Below are 17,323 nucleotides of genomic sequence, written 5' to 3' on the forward strand. Positions count from 1 at the left end.
CATCCCGTCTCACGCAAGTTTTTGTTTTATTCTACTAATTAATTTAGGGGAAATTTTTAACAGTTTAATTCAAATTATACACATGATCTTCCCACGATTTTTATCTTTTGTTCAAACATAAAAAATTGTGTTCCTCTCTAAAATAATCAACTAAAATTTTAGTTTGTACGATCCAATAACTAGATAATAAGGATATAATAGGTTTTTAAATGTGAAACAATGGAGGTTGTTTCAATTCGGTCTTCATGCTTTTACTCGAGGGAGAGAGACCCAAAATATGCACCGGAAGTCTTAGTCAAAGGAAAATTTTCACCTTGGTCAAAGGAAAAATTTCACCGGATTGTTGGTTTAAAAACCTAGACAAATGTTTGTCAAAAAAAACCTAAGAGTAACGGCCAACACCCAAAAGTTGTTTTTTATTTTTATTTTTTTTTTGAATTCGATATCATTGAAATTGAGCAACATGCCTTTGACTCAAAACAGGTACATCTCTCATAAAATTGCATTTAGATTTCAGCACAAGCATTGAATGCTTTACAAATGATACCATCTTCTCGGACATATTACAAACAAACCCCAATCAAATTGTAATGAAATTGTTAAGACTGATCGTTCCAACTCCAAACGCCTAGTCAAGCCAGCGGGTGACCCCATCTTCGCCTATGGATGCAACAATTTCAACACGCACATCCAACATGGCCTGCATATCACCGTCATTACAACGTGTGTTACAAGTAAAATATAAAAAATGTAAACTTATTACTCTTCATGAAAGCTTGGGATTGTTAGCTGTAAATTTAATCCAGGTATTTAGTAGACAATAAAGATAATTTTTATCCCCCGTAAAGTTTTCTTTAAAGTAAAAAGAAAATTTAGGGCGTCAGGGCTGTGAAGTTACATATTCAGGCACTGCTTGTCATTATGGCTACGTAGAATCAGGATTTGTAGCAGCAATTCACGAATTAATAATACAGCATTGTCAAATGAGAACTTACCAGAGGATTTCTGCAGTTCACCAACTTACAATCTTCCAAAGAACCTTCAATTCTCCAACTCTCCCAAACATCGAAGCTGTGGCTAGCAAATACAAATTCCATCCTTCTATTGATCTGCAAAATCAAAGTGAGTATTCCGATAACAGAAGTTCCAAATATTTCCTAAATGTCATGTCAAGAACCATACATTATTCGAAAAGAGAACTTGGGCATACCCATTTATACGATTACAAAAGTCAAGCGTAGCCAATTGAATTATTTTTTATGCTTTTACATACCAATGGAAGTTGATCAGTTTATTTTCACAGATCCTACATACGTCGTCAATCCTACCATTTCCATCATTCTTAGACGCTTGAGAAGTGTGTGATAGCATATTTACAATTCAATTGCAATACCTGTAAAAGTTTTCCTCCAGCTGTAACTGATCTAAAACCAACTGAATCCTGCAGAGTATGGTTATCAAAGAGAAAATATTTAGCTTTCTTGCATACCATTCTCATTCACTCTGTTTTGTAACTTTTGGCTGTTTACATCAACAGCCACTGAAAGCAGATATATCAAGCAAAAAAAAAATGAAAATCCCAATCTAAATACCTTGCTTCTGAATTCAACAAGGAACTGTGCAGCAGGATCTCTTTTTGTCACATTTGGCAATGTGTCAAGGAACCAACCACCACCTTGAACTCTTAGCCTAGAGATATGAAGCGCAGGACGATCTTTGGTGTGTAAAGCAATAATATAACCGTCTTTCAGCAGTTCACCAGACTTTTCACTGAGTTCTATGTGTGGTGTCAGGATAAGCTCTGGAGGTGATTCTGCTTTTGAGTCAATTGATGTCTTCCTGTTCCTTGAATCCTCAGGAGAAGCAAAACGTGAACTGGAGCTCAACACCTGATCTGTGCCACTCATATTAGCATCATCTTCTTTGTAAGAAGTACTCGCTTTTTCAAAAGTCAAAGATTCGTCTGCTTTATGCTGTGATTTTTGGCGCCCGTGCCTCTTTTTAGCCTTCTTACTCGATCTGCTTCGCTTTATTTCTGATCTATTTGAAGTATTTTGAGACAAAACAGAACCTTGGGTATGGGATGATGCCTCTTTTGATTCATTGATAACCTTTTTCTGGGAGCTTTCAGCTGTTAACTGAATATCTTCAACCACTCTATCACAGACAGAACCTCGGAATGAAGTTTCATTGTCAAGTAAATGATGGTGTTCATTTGCAAATCCCACAGCACTTTCCAATTCCTCCTCATCATCAGATACAGCATTTTGTGGGATGACATTATCCATGAAAAAATTCTGTAAAATGGAAATTGCCTTTTCTCTTATCTCCATCCACACTTCTTCACTATAATCTGCACTTCGAGGAAGAATCAGAACATTGGGCATTTCCCTCACCTGAAATTTGGTGATAGTATAACATTGGGGTAAAGTTCTAGAGAAAAGCAAATATCATATCATCCTGAGAGATATCAGAGCTTACACTCTCCATGGTGGCAGTTACAATATGCTAAAGATGACTATGGAAACCATATTAGTAACTTGAACCAAAACTAAAAAATGCAATAATGCTTCACTCTATCAAACCCTATATACAATAATGCATCACTCTATCAAACCCTATATACCACCCTTTGGTTTTTGAATATTCATACCAAATCTTAAATGCGATCCCACACACATACCCCAATATGTAGCACTGCAGATATCGAAAGACACAAGCTTTCAGTCATAGGGGCTGCTACATTTGAGGCGGGTAAGATTCACATACAAACAAAAGCATAAAAAAACCTTTGAGAGAAAAAAAATGATCATAATAAAAGCAATCACACACAACAAAAAAATGCAATTTCACCACTTTCTAAACCACACATCTCTATCGCATTCATAACCTAACACTACTCATCATACCCAAGCTTCCATCCACTGTGGCCCTTCAGCACCATCCAGGGCACAGCCAGCAAGTGTGCCATCAATCAACAGTTGTTTCACAGCACAATCATCCAGCAGCTGGCTGCTACCAGTATTCACAAGAAATGCCCCTTCCATAGAAATATCATCCTTGTAAGGGACAGAGTTCAAGAATCAAGGACCACAGAATCTCATAAGCAACATTAATTTACCAGGCTTTAGGTGTTGCAAACAATCTCCATTAATAATTTGAGTTGTTTCATTCGTCAGAGCACAGTGCAGAGATATGAGATCACTTGCAGCAAGCAAGTCATTTAGCGTATCCATTCTCCTGGCTGCAGCTGGGAATGTCAATGAAGATCTGCTCATTCTACCATTGTCCTAAATAGATGCCAGAAACAAACACTTTAGTTAAAAGATTATATAAGAAGAATACAACACATGTAACTGTACGAATGTCCGACCGAATATGGCAAGATAGCTAAAGTCAATGAACCAAGACATAATTTTATAATGCGGAACTTTATACGTAAAATGTTAGCACATTAATAAAAAAAGAACTTTTGGCCCTCCAAAATATTAATGCAACTGTTGGTAACCAACTTTGCTACTATGCAGACTAAGCATAAAACACAGTGAAATTAGAAACAAAAGCACATATCTAAAACAATGTAAAACTAAGTAGAGTGAACAAGAACATCATATTACATAATCGAATTGATTATAAACTACAAATTACTAACACCAATTAACTACAACAATTTAAAGTGAAACAGTAGCTTAATAAAAGCAGTGAATGGCCATGCTACACAGGGAGAAGATATAGAAAAAACATAAACTGCATATAACAGTTTCCAGAACCCCTTAGCTGTAATCCATGCTAATAAACATGTACTAAACTAAGTAAAACTACAAGAAAACAATTATAGTCCGCATAGTTCAGCAATAAAAATACGAAAGAGGAATGCAAAGTACCAACACAAATACTATCGAAGATCCAAAAACTCATAGTTTTAGACAAATTAGGTAATTCATCATACCTCGTGAACATCAAAATAGAGCACACTCATCTTAAACGCCAAGCTCCTATTAGCCAAAGACGTCGCAGAGGCGGATCTACCAACAATCCCCAACACCAGACCACGACATCGGCGCATTCCACGACAAAGTGGCTGCACCGAGCCGAGCCACCCCGAAGCCGAGAGCGCGTGCCTCGACAACAGATGCGTCCGCCTAAGGAGTCCCAACATAAGCGCCATCACGGTATCCGCCACCTCCTCCGCACGGCTCACATCGACGTGGATCATCCGGCTCAAGCCAAGGTCGGAAGCTAAGGCTGAATCAACAGCGCGGTCGGTCGAACCGAGGCAGAGAATCAACTGCCAAGGGCGGAGCCGCCGCTGGGCAGCGCGTGGGAGGAACGCGAGCGAGTGGAGAAGAACAGCCGCCGCAGATTCGATCCGCGACTCGGCCAGCCTGCTCAGAGGCACGTGCTCCACGCGCGCGATTCCCGACAAGCATTGCTGTTCAAGTGCAGCGTCCTCGATGCAATTCAGTGTTACCAGCAGAGGGAGGGGATGAGACTGAGTAGTGGAGATGTTGCGATGAGGCATCGCTGTAGGAGATCTCTTTTACACGTACAAACACACAGTAAGATGGCCGAAGCTTTTTTTGTTTTAAATTTTGCAAGTATTTATTTGTTTTTTTTACCCAGATAACCTAGGATTTGCGAATACACTTGAATAGCCAAATTTTTATAAGTTTTGTGAGGTGGTGGAATAAGTAGACGTTTGATCAATTCTTGTATGTGTTTCTACCAATATTTTTTTAGGACAAGGTTTGTTCGTACAGTTTATTTGACTAGCGTAATTTATAGACTACTGCGTTAGTTCGAAGATTTGTCAAATACGCAACGAATGATAGCGGTTGCAAATTTCATCGACATAAAAAATTTAATTAATTAGTAATGTTATATGAAGATAGGATTTTGTGTTTTTGTATCTCATGTGTGTAAACGAATTGAATTGAATTGAATATATATATAATTTTAAAGATCGAATTAAATTTGTTAAGCTCAATTCGAAAATCAGACAGTTTAAAATCTTTGGCATGATTTCGATTTGAATTAGAGCTCGACTTTGAATTCGGACCGAAAAAATTCGAAAATGATTGCTATTTTTTCGAACATTACTCAAAAATAAATATTCAATTGATTCAAAATATATTCATATAATATATAATTATATTATACTGATAAAATATTTAAAATGAAGAACTATGACACAATAATTTGGGTTGATTTCAGCTTGAATTTGATAGTTTTAAATATGAAACAAATATTTTTCGAACCGATTCGGTTATTAACACTCCCGTTATATTTTCAAGTGTCTCTTGAGAGTACCTCGATATGTGCATAAAGTTACAGTCCAAATGTGTTGTAGGTGCATATATTGTCCACGTTAGTTAGGGCCAACTACTTTAGAAAACCAAGTTCTAAGATTAACAATGTTCATACTCTTGATATTCATCCAAATCGATCCTTTTGGAAGGAGAAAAAACTTCACCTGAAGTACCACTTATGTATTGAATGTTTACAATGAATTCTTCTAATATCTTGGGTTTAATTTTTTTAAAGATATTCATATTAAGTGAGTAAAACAAAAAACAAAAAACATTATTGGAACTAAAACACAGATCTACTACTTTAATTTTGATCATTTTTGCAAAAAGTATTATAATTTTTCGTTTCATTTTAAAATGAAAAATGAATAATAACTTATTTTAAGATTGCAAACGTTCAATAAATATGCTTATATTATCTCAACCAAAGAGTCGGATTTAAGTTCCCCAAAATAAAAAAAAAGAAGATAAAAATCACTTAAAATAATCTCTTACAAACATTATCTTAATATGGATTGTTATTAATATTAGTAGTGAAAAGATACATGCTATACACGTAAAATGATAATCAGAATTTATATTTTGTGAAATATTTTTATTTCTAGAAATTAGTCTTAAGAGACAAATATTTTATTTCAATTAAAACAAAAGGTTACATGATTTATACAAGTTCGATTTTTTTTCGAGCTAAGAGATATATGTTTGTTTTGATTCCGAGATTTTGATGTCAAATAAATTATAAATATCGTTTATTTGTTGCTAACAGGGATAACTCCATAGTGTGTATATAATATATATCTATTCTTTTTTGTTTTTAAGTTACCTGTTTTAAATTTGGGTTTATATTTTATATATTTATCCTTTTGAGCTTTAATATTATAGTAATGGACTCTGTGTGACTGTATTTTTAAATTGGACTTTTCTAAATTTGATAATCATGGATAAATTTAAATAAAGAATAGATCTCTTGTGAGATGGTTTCACGAATCTTTATCTGTGAGGCGGGTCAATCATACCGATAATCACAATAAAAAGTAATAATTTTTCATGGATGACCAAAATAAGAGTTTCATCTTACAAAATACGACCTGTGAGACCGTCTCACACAAATTTTTGTCTTTAAATGAAACTAGAAAATATTTAAAATCCAGTCCAATTAAAGACGTCAACGTAGGGATTAGTATGCAGGTATTTATATACAATTATATGATAAATAAAAATGGGCAATTTAATTATTTAGTTACACACATTATCAACTAAAATAATTTTCTTATTGTGTAAAAATTGATTGTTATTTAAATAGATAAATCGAACAAAAATCCGTAAATATTTCATTCTAAATTCTAATTAAACATAAAGATTTGTATTTAGGAATTTATTTACTATTTGAGCAGTTATCAATAATTTGTTGGAATTTTGATGCTTAATGAATGAAAATTAACCAAATCAATCAATGTGTTTGATTGGAAAAATTCGAAACGAAGAACGAAGCTTAATGAACGAATATTAAGTTTGGTGGTTCTGAATTAAACTTGAAACGAGTTCATCAAATGTTAAAAGAACATAAAACGAGTAGTCGGAACATGTAAGGGACGGAAACGAAAAAAAAATTTGTTCGGTGAACAGTGCCCGGCGCGCAGCTGCGCGCGTCTGCCAGTAGCAGGCGCGCGGCCGCACGCGGTTCTGCGCGCAGGCGCGCGCTCCTGCCGAGAGCGCTCGGCTGCGCGCGGGCGCCTGGACGCGCCCCTTCGCATTTTTTCGTGTCTCTTCGAGTTTTTTTGATATTTTTTCATTCTCTTGGCATTGTTTGATGATTGTGGTCAGTTATAATGGCAAGGGACACCCCTATGAATGAAAGTTCATGTCTTTTAACATGAAAAACAATAAAAGATTGATTATTGAAAATCAAATTATTACATCATAACATCTTTTTGCATCTTCTTCTTCTTCCTTCTTCCACAAGAGAGAGTTTCTTCGTTTCTTTGTGAAAGAACTTGAATATTTGAGTGCTCATTATTCAAGAGTTGTAGTTGTATCTTGGGATAAGATTGTCACAAACCTCTAGCACATTGTGAGGGGCAAATTCTTCTTAAGGAGAAAGTGTTCCACACTTGCCTCTACAAGCCATTATTTTTGTTTTCTTCTTGCTTTTTTCTCTCATATTTGAATACCACAAACAATAATCTTAAGAAGAATTTTGGTTTGTAATCATTTGCAAGGAGAATATCAATGGCATCAACATCTACAACACCACATGCAACCGTTGCACCAGGAGAGAAACCGGAGAATTTTTCTGGTGCGGACTTCAAAAAATGGCAACAAAAGATGCTTTTCTATCTCACAACCTTGAGTTTGTCAAGGTTCTTGAAGGAGGATCCTCCCACCGTTGCTGAAAACGAGACAGACACCAACATGAGGGCCGCTTTGGATGCATGGAACCAAAGTGACTTCTTGTGTAAGAACTACTTCCTAAATGGACTTGACAATGCATTGTACAATGTGTATTGTCAAGTCAAGACCGCCAAGGAACTTTGGGATATGCTTGATAAAAAATACAGGGCGAAGGATGCGGGTTTGAAGAAGTTCATTGTTGGGAGATTTCTGGAATACAAGATGGTGGACTCAAAATCTGTGATAAGTCAAGTGCAAGAACTACAACTTTTCTTGCACGAGATTCATGCGGAAGGAATGAGTCTAAGGGAATCTTTCCAAGTTGCTGCGTTGATCGAGAAACTCCCTCCATTGTGGAAGGATTTCAAGAACTATTTGAAGCATAAAAGGAAGAAGATGGGATTGGAGGATCTCATTGTGAGATTGAGGATAGAAGACGACAACAAGAGCACTCGGCCAAGGCAAGTAAAATGGCAGCAAGGGTGAACATTGTTGAATCGAGTTTTCAAGGGAAGAAGAGAAAGTTTGAAAAGCAACCACAACAAGGCCAACAACCACCAAACAAGAAGAAGTTCAAAGGCACTTGTTATAACTGCGAAAAACCGAATCACATGGCTAAGGATTGTAGGAGGCCAAAGAAGGGAAATCCTCCAGCCAACGTAGTTCAAGAAAGGTCGGTACCATTTTATTTTTCTGAACTTGATTTATCTGCAGTTATTTTGGAATCCAATTTGGTGAAAAACCCCAACGAGTGGTGGGTTGATACTGGAGTAACTCGACACATATGCTCAAACAAGGGGATGTTCTCCACATACACTCCATCGACCGGGAGAAAACTATACATGGGGAACTCCGCTACATCTGAGGTGGTGGGCACCGGAAATGTGGTATTGAAGATGACATCGGATTTGGAAGTAACCCTTGTTGATGCACTTCATGTACCGGACATAAGAAAGAACCTCGTGTCGGGGTCTCTGTTGGTCAAACACGGGTTTTGTAAAACCCAATACTTTGTAATCGTGATAATATTTTTTGTAATTTAAGTGTGCTAGGATTATACAATCTTCGGGTATCTGTCTCATTATTTAAGATCTAAGATTTGCAAGATTATCTAAAGTTGGGTGGATAATTATATCATGTACAATATTTTTGAGCTCAAGATTTAAGATAATATTGTGCATATATTTTGAACTTGAGATAATAAATAGACCACGATCTAAGGAATTAAATAAGGAATATTTGGATATGAGCAGGTAAAGTTTGGGATATAAACTCAAAGTTGAAAATATTTTTACGAGATAAAGATCTAAGATTTGATATGATATTGATACCAAATAAAGATATAAGATTTGATATGATAATCTATCCTAAATTCAAGTTTGATTCGAAGTTCAAACACAAGGATAAAACACGATCAGGATAGCAGCCAATCCCTATAAATAGGAGGACCCTCCCATTCAAAATTTACACCTCAATTTTCGAATTTCTCTCCATTATTTTCGAAATTCTTCCCCAAAAATTCTGCACGAGTCATCAAAATTCTGTCCAAGTTCAGAAATTCATTTCTCTCGCTCGGGTACTCGGAATCCGATCTTCACCGTTCAGAATGTTCTTCCGTATGTTTGGAACAACATATCCAAATTTCGGCCAAATCCAACGGTTAGTTTTTTGTTTATATCCTTCGTAATAAAACTGCTTAGATTTTAGGCGAGAAACAACATACCTACGGTTTTTTGTCCATAAGCAGGTTTAAAACGGCTTCAAACTCGATCTCCACTATTCATAATTTAATTAACGTACTTGGTAACGTACTGTAAATGTTTGAGCCCGATCCAACGGTTCAATAAGGTGCAAGGAATTTTACAAAGGGGATGATTTTTCGGTAGATGTGCTGATGCGTTTTCAAAGCATGATTCTTCTATGATTTTCGAATTCTTCATGTTTTCTTCCAGTCTAAGGTAAGTGGGCTTGTTTTAAAATATGTTGCGTACGAATTATTTCGTTTTCGAAAGTTTCGGTTGAGCACCTTCACTCTGTTTCTACGTTCTTTTTTGTGCGATTTTGGTACGTTTACGTGTTGGCACTGTGAGGATTCACTGAAAATGGGTGGGAATCCCAACATATGGCCCTTCACGGTGGGATAGAACCGTTTTATGGCCTCGCCCCCTTAGAGGATTAAAAATTAGGGACTGATATCAGTAAACCATAGTAGGTGAAAGAATCACAGTGCTGTTATGATATGAATATGATGATATGTTATGAAAAGTATGATATGTTTACGTGTTATTTTCGAAAAAATTGTGTAAATATTTTTATGTTGTGCTCGAACGGCCCCCACTTTCTGAGTGACAACCATATCACTCACCCCTTACTCTACTCTCCCCAGATAAATCAGAAAAGAAAATCAAGGAAGATGAACAAGAACAGTTTTGGGGCTGATAATAAGATGATTCAAGAAGTTTAATTTAGTTTTGACTTAGTAAGTTGTAAACGCTTCCGTATATTTTTTTATCAATTTTAAGAATCTACGTTGTAAAGACAATCTTTTGATTGATTATGAGTAATAAACTGGTTTTTGGTTTATACTGTACTACGAGGCTTGTTGTTTTCAATTGTGTGGTTGTAAAATAACGCCGGTGTCGACTAACCCCGGTTACGGGGCGTGACAGGTTTAGACTAGTATTTGAGTCTAACAAGGTTGTATTGACAAAAAATGGTCATTTTATTGAAAAAGGATATCTCGATGAGAACCTTTTCAAGTTGAATGTAATGGCTATACGCCAAAATGTTGTTGAAAGTAATAAAGACAAAAGTTCTATTTACTTGCTTGAGTGTTCTCATTTATGGCATGTTCGTTTAGGACACGTAAATTTTAATACCTTGCAACGTTTAATGAAACTTGAATTATTGCCTAAACACAACGTTAATCCAACACACAAATGCGAGATATGTGTTGAAACAAAAATGACCAAAGCGCCTTACCACTCAATTGAAAGATGTACAACTCCTCTAGAACTAATACACACCGATCTTGATGATTTAAAGTTTGTACAAACTAGAGGAGGGAAAAGATACTACGTGACATTCATTGATGATAATACAAGGTACTGTTACGTATATCTTTTGAGGTCAAAAGATGAAGCTCTTGAAGCATTCAAATGTTATAAGACCGAAGTTGAGAATCAACTAGGCAAACAAATAAAGAGGGTTCGAAGCGATAGATGGGGCGAATACGGAGCACCGTTTGATGAATTCTGCACATCTGTGGGTATAATTCATGAAACGACTGCTCCTTATTCACCACAATCGAATGGCATTGCCGAAAGAAAGAATCGAACTCTAAAAGATATGATGAATGCTATGTTAATAAGTTCAGGACTACCCCAAAACTTGTGGGGGGAAGCAATACTATCGGCTAATCACATCCTGAACAAGATACCCCACAAGAAAAATGACAAGTCACCTTATGAATTGTGGAAAGGTCACAAACCTTCCTACAAGTATCTCAAAGTGTGGGGGTGTCTAGCTAAGGTTGAAATACCAAAGCCTAAACAAGAGCGAATTGGACCAAAGACGATCGACTGCATATTCATCGGATATGCACATAATAGTAGTGCCTATAGGTTTATAGTGCACAAATCTGAAAATGCAGAAATGAATATGGGCATGACAATTGAGTCAAGAGATGCAGTATTTTTTGAAAATATATTTCCTTGTAAAGAGAGGAAAGAAAATGGTTCTAGCAAGCGAAAACTTGAGATGGAGCATGAAGGTCAAGTACCTACACATGATCCAACTCTAAATGAAAATGCTACACCATTGGAAGGCTCTTCAAAGGAGCAAGATCCAAGAAGAAGCAAAAGGTCTAGAATCTCAAAGTCCTTTGGTCCAGACTTCCATACCTTTATGTTGGAGAATGAACCAAAGAACATACAAGATGCTCTGGCTATCCCTGAAGCTCCTTATTGGAAAGAAGCCATCAACTCTGAAATGGATTCCATTTTGCAAAACCATACTTGGGAACTAGTGGATCTTCCAACAGGTACCAAACCATTGGGATGTAAATGGATATTGAAGGAAAAAAAATGAGAGTTGATGGAAGTATTGAAAATACAAAGCCAGGCTTGTGGCCAAATGCTATAGACAAAGAGAAAGTCATGATTTCTTCGACACGTATTCACCAGTTTCAAGAATAACATCCATTCGTGTACTCATTGCTATTGCAGCTTTGCATAACCTTGAGATACATCAAATGGATGTTAAAATAATATTCTTAAATGGTGAACTTGAAGAAGAAATATATATGGAGCAACCTGAAGGCTTCATTGTTAAAGGACAATAAAGAAAGGTCTGTCGTTTAATTAAGTCACTGTATGGACTTAAACAAGCGCCCAAGCAGTGGCACGAAAAATTTGACAAGGTAGTATTGTCAAATGGATTTAAGATTAATGAGTGTGACAAATGTGTTTACATTAAAGGACCTCGAGAATCTTATGTGATAGTATGTCTATATGTAGATGACATGCTAATAATGGGGAATAGCCAAGAGTTGATTAAGGGTACAAAGAAAATGTTGACAAAACATTTTGATATGAAAGATATGGGTATTGCTGATGTAATTCTAGGGATTAAAATCTTTAGAACTCCAGAAGCAATAGTCCTATCTCAATCTCATTATGTAGAAACAGTGTTAAAAAAGTTTAACGCTTATGACTCTACCACAGTAAAAATGCCTTTGGACGTGAATGTCCATTTGGCGAAGAATCGTGGAGAACCAGTTTCCCAACTGGAATACTCCAAAATTATTGAAAGCTTTATGTACATCACTAATTGTACTAGACCTGACATCGCTTGTGCGGTTAACAAGTTAAGTCGGTTTACAAGTAATCCTAGTGATTCACACTGGAAGGCGTTGACAAGGGTGCTTAGATATTTAAAGCACACCTCAGAATATGGACTAAATTACACAAGGTATCCTGCAGTACTTGAAGGATACTGTGATGGAAATCGGATTTCTGATACCAATAACTCCAAATCCACCAGCGGCTATGTATTTAGCATTGGTGGAGGAGCAGTCTCTTGGAGGTCATCGAAACAAACTTGCATCGCTAGATCTACTATGGAATCGGAGTTCATAGCGCTAGATAAAGCTGCAGAAGAAGCTGAATGGCTTCGCAAATTTTTAGAGGACATTCCATGTTGGACAAGTCCAGTGCCAGCAATCTTGATACATTGCAACAGTCAGTCGGCAATTGCAAGGGCACAAAACAGTATGTACAATGGCAAGTCTCGACTCATTCGTCGAAGGAGTTATATCTGTTGATTATATTAAATCAAAGGATAACTTAGCGGATACGCTTACAAAAGCATTAAATAGAGATCAAATGTACTGTCTGTCAAGATGAATGAGTTTAAAACCTACCAAATAAAGTTTTCATAGTGGCAACCCAACCTTGTAGATTGAAGATCCCAAGATCTTGGTTCAATGGGACAACTAAGTTATGAAAACTTGATGAATCACTCCTCATTCTTAAGACAATGAGTGAAGTTGCCTACAAAAGTAGTGAGGCTGAGTATTGTACTTTTAATGATTCTGTAGCTTGCAAAAACGGGGTAAGTAGGATACCCTTTTACAAGGAGATCACCTATGTACGTGTGAGGACGGGCCGCCTCAATGAAACACGTATGAAGCCAAGATGTGTTCCATGGCCAAAACTGACACAACCGATAAAACAAAATGGAAATGGAAGAGAGGTTATCATGTGGGTACAGTTGTCTGGGTTTACATGAACCGCCAATAAGTTCAAGACATAAAGTTCACTTCGTGGCCTAGTAGATCTGATTGTATTCCACTAGGGCAGGTTCAAAGCCAAAAGCTACCTCTCCTGATGTGATAATTTTTCGTATATACTCTCTCTTATGCATCACGAGCATTCATGCATTAATTTCATTCATGTGGAGAATTGTCGGAATTTTGATGCTTAATGAATGAAAATTAAGCAAATCAATCAATGTGTTTGATTGGGAAAATTCGAAACGAAGAACGAAGCTTAATGAACGAATATTAAGTTCGGTGGTTCTGAATTAAACTCGAAACGAGCTCATCAAATGTTAAAAGAACATAAAACGAGTAGTCGGAACATGTAAGGGAAGGAAACGAAAAAAAAATTTGTTCGGTGAACTGTGCCTGGTGCGCGGCTGCGCACGGATCTGTGCGCAGCCGCGCGCGCACTCCTGCCGAGAGCGCTCGGCAGCGCGCTTCGCGTTTTTTCGTGTCTCTTCGAGTTTTTCTGATATTTTTTCATTCCCTTGGCATTGTTGATGATTGTGGTCAGTTACAATGGCCAAGGGACACCCTTATGAATGAAAGTTCATGTCTTTTGACATGAAAAACATTAAATGATTGATTATTGAAAATCAAATTATTACATCATAACATCTTTTTGCATCTTCTTCTTCTTCCTTCTTCAACAAGAGATTGTTTCTTCATTTCTTTGTGAAAGAACTTGAATATTTGAGTGCTCATTATTCAAGAGTTGTAGTTGTATCTTGGGAGAAGATTGCCACAAACCTCTAGCACATTGTGAGGGACAAATTCTTCTTAAGGCAGAAAGTGTTCAACACTTGCCTCTACAAGCCATTATTTTTGTTTTCTTGTTACTTTTCCTCTCATATTTAATACCACAAACAACATAATTTATTTTATTAATACAAAGTGATGTTTCAGATATTAATATTATATAGCAATATTGAAATTCCAAAAATTAAACTCGAAAGATTAAAAATATATATATAAAGTATAAGATTATAATATATTACTTTAATATAAAAAAAGATGAAATTCCTTGATAGAATGCATTTTGGTTTTTTGGATTATTTGGGAGCAGAAAATATATGAAAGCAACGTGACCCGGAGCGAAATAATGTCACGTTTCTGGAAGAAAAACATGCACGTACGGTCCGAGAGAGGACTCAAGAACAATTTGGTTATTTTTTTTTTTATCTATTATTATTACATTAAAATTATCTTGTTCAATTTCCGACAGAAAAATCTCTAATTAACTGTCGTTTTTATATTCCTCTTCAAATGACACATGATTCGTAGCATTTGTCTTTCTCTGACTCTGCTCTCGTTCTCTTGTTTTTAGTTCACCCCCCCCTACTTTCCCTTGCAAGCATAGAAAAACAACAGTGAAATCCTTTGATTTTATCCGAGTCATACATCTGATCTCATTCTCATCTACATTTTGAGGCGGGTTCGAAATTCTCGGAACAGCCCACAGAAATGAAGGTTCGATTCTTGATCCACTCTCTGTTTTTCTTGGTGCTGCTGATGATTGAGTTCGAGCTCTTGTTTCCCTTTTTGCATTTCTTTTTGTTCTTTAGTCAGTATTTACTTCTCTGAAATACGGAAAAAAGGTGAAATTTTTGGAAAGTTTGTTACCATTTGTTAACACGTTTTTTCATTTCGTTTAGTACTTTGGTTGAATGGTATAAACTTGAAAGCAAATACTTCATTCATTCAGTTTTTTTTTTTTTTTGTATGATCATTCTTTTTTTCTTTTTTCTTTTTTGGAAACTTTTCAGAAGTTTGTCTTGAAATTGGATTTACAAGATGGGAAAGACAAGAGGAAGGCTTTAAAAACTGTGTCAACTCTTTCAGGTATGAATGATTTTTTGTGCTGTTTAATTCATTATCAACATGAACCAATTAATCTAATAATTTTCATATACCAATTGAGAATTTTCCCAATTTCGTATAACATTTGTTTGGATGTGTCGTTGTAAATACACTACTTGTAATTATATCTAATAAAATAGACGCTCTTAGTTATCTGTCATTGCTAGTATAGCTGGTTTGTCGCTAAATTGCTTTGCATATGCCACACATGTATTCAAAGGAAGATAGGGTCATAAATGGTGTGATTTTTTAGGAGAAAAAAGAGATTATTTTTTGGTGGATACAGTGTTGAAAGTATTTATTGTTGCAAAGAAAAGAAAATATAAGATTGCCAATTTGAGATTGTAGGAAAGAAACTGGGCCATTTTGCTGATTACAGTAATGTTGAGAACATTTGGCATAGATAAATCTACTGGTTTCACATTCAAGTTCTCTAAAATGGCATCGGCTTTTATGTTTTCACTAATGAGTAAACAGTAACTTTATGCTATTTAAGTGAAGAAAATAAGTAGTATCTAACGAGACAGCCACGCTTGTTGATATCACCGCGATTTGATGCATTCGGGGGGGTGCAAAAATTGGATTTTTATTTAATACAAATTAGTTTAGCCATTGTAAATGTGAGGGGTGATTGCTCTTACCTTGCCAAGTATATACCCCCTTAGTAGTGCTCTGTAAGCAAAGCACCTGTGCATTAACATATGAAAGAATGAAGCTGTTTACTCGTAAAATATCTAGCATTCTGTCTGCAAGTGTACTGGTAGATGAGTAAACCATAGACTCAAAACGATTTTTAAGTTCATTGGCTTTTTTTTCTTTGTAACGCTTTACGTGATGGAATTCTTCTCTTGGTTTTATGACCTAACACCGGCGAAAGAGACTAACAGGTGCACTGTTATACTCGTAGTAATCATGCTGAACTTGATAATATTTATCCCATTGTGTTGTAGGAATTGATGAAATCACCATTGATGTGAAAGGAAAAAAACTAACAGTGATTGGAACGGTTGATCCCGTGAGTGTGGTGAGCAAATTACGGAAAAAAAATTGGCCATCAGACATCATCTCCGTTGGACCAGCCAAAGAACCTGAGAAGAAAGAGGAGCCAAAGAAAGAAGAACCCAAGACAGATGAGGCAAAGAAAGAAGAGTCGATAAAAGAAGAAGCCAAGAAGGAAAAAGTCAAGAAGGTCGAGAAAAAGGCTGAACCGGAGGTATTGTACGGGCCAGTAATGCCACACAAGGCTTACTACCCTCCGTTGAACACGTACTACTACATGCATCACAGCAATGAAGAGAACCCCGATGCTTGTGTTATCTGCTAAAGTATGCTAAAATGAATAGAGGGGGTTCTATTCCTTTTTTCTTGATCATGGTTTTGTTTAAAATCTATGCAAATCCAGAGGAAAAACTTCATAAACCGACCAATTCTGCTGTTATGTCGGCATCCAATGACGTCAGCTTATCAAGAACTTTGTTATGAATATAGAATTAAATAAAGTTTTGATTATCATTCCTGGTGCATTGTTTAAGTTTAATATAATTTTCATCATCCTTGCGTGCCCATAATTTTGTTCAAGTGATATGCCACAGGTACCTGTGCAGTTGAAATCTTTGCTGTAAAGTTGCCCTTGTGCACGTAATTGTCTTTGTTTGTTTCTTCTTCAAAGCAAATATATTTAAAGGAGCACTATGATGGATTGGTTTTTATAGGACAAAATTGCAATGGGTAGTTATTTTTAAATGGAACTATGGCTTGGTTCACGAATTATATATTTAGGGGATCAATCCCATGCAATATATATTTGTTTCATCTCATGTTTTAATTTGTTCGAGTTATACAAATGATTATAGTTATACGTTAAGATTGGGACTTGGACCTAACTCAATCCCAAAAGCTAGCTTAAGAGAGGAGGATTGTCAAGTACATATATGAAACTCTC

General features: G+C 36.2%; 3 protein-coding genes across 3 annotated transcripts; 2 read left to right on the plus strand and 1 right to left on the minus strand.

The window, feature by feature from the left end:
• Positions 1-490: 490 nt before the first annotated feature.
• LOC142518095 (C-terminal binding protein AN-like) lies at positions 491-4,588 on the minus strand. The gene is made up of 7 exons (XM_075620772.1): positions 3,950-4,588; positions 3,122-3,290; positions 2,910-3,040; positions 1,593-2,396; positions 1,394-1,441; positions 996-1,109; positions 491-700 (listed from the first exon to the last, which is right to left on the minus strand). Exons 1-7 carry the CDS (start codon positions 4,520-4,522, stop codon positions 629-631), a joined length of 1,911 nt encoding a protein of 636 aa, XP_075476887.1. The 5' UTR covers positions 4,523-4,588; the 3' UTR covers positions 491-628.
• Positions 4,589-7,538: 2,950 nt separating this feature from the next.
• Positions 7,539-8,186, plus strand: LOC142519583 (uncharacterized). The gene has a single exon (XM_075622624.1). It carries the CDS (start codon positions 7,539-7,541, stop codon positions 8,184-8,186), a length of 648 nt encoding a protein of 215 aa, XP_075478739.1.
• A 6,573-nt stretch (positions 8,187-14,759) lies between these two features.
• Positions 14,760-16,893, plus strand: LOC142518236 (heavy metal-associated isoprenylated plant protein 39-like). The gene is made up of 3 exons (XM_075620981.1): positions 14,760-14,991; positions 15,288-15,363; positions 16,332-16,893. The coding sequence occupies exons 1-3, from the start codon at positions 14,986-14,988 to the stop codon at positions 16,703-16,705; spliced, it is 456 nt and encodes a 151-aa protein (XP_075477096.1). The 5' UTR covers positions 14,760-14,985; the 3' UTR covers positions 16,706-16,893.
• Positions 16,894-17,323: the final 430 nt, after the last annotated feature.

Source organism: Primulina tabacum, chromosome 11 (assembly GCF_025594145.1).
Source record: "Primulina tabacum isolate GXHZ01 chromosome 11, ASM2559414v2, whole genome shotgun sequence".
Taxonomy (NCBI): domain Eukaryota; kingdom Viridiplantae; phylum Streptophyta; class Magnoliopsida; order Lamiales; family Gesneriaceae; genus Primulina; species Primulina tabacum.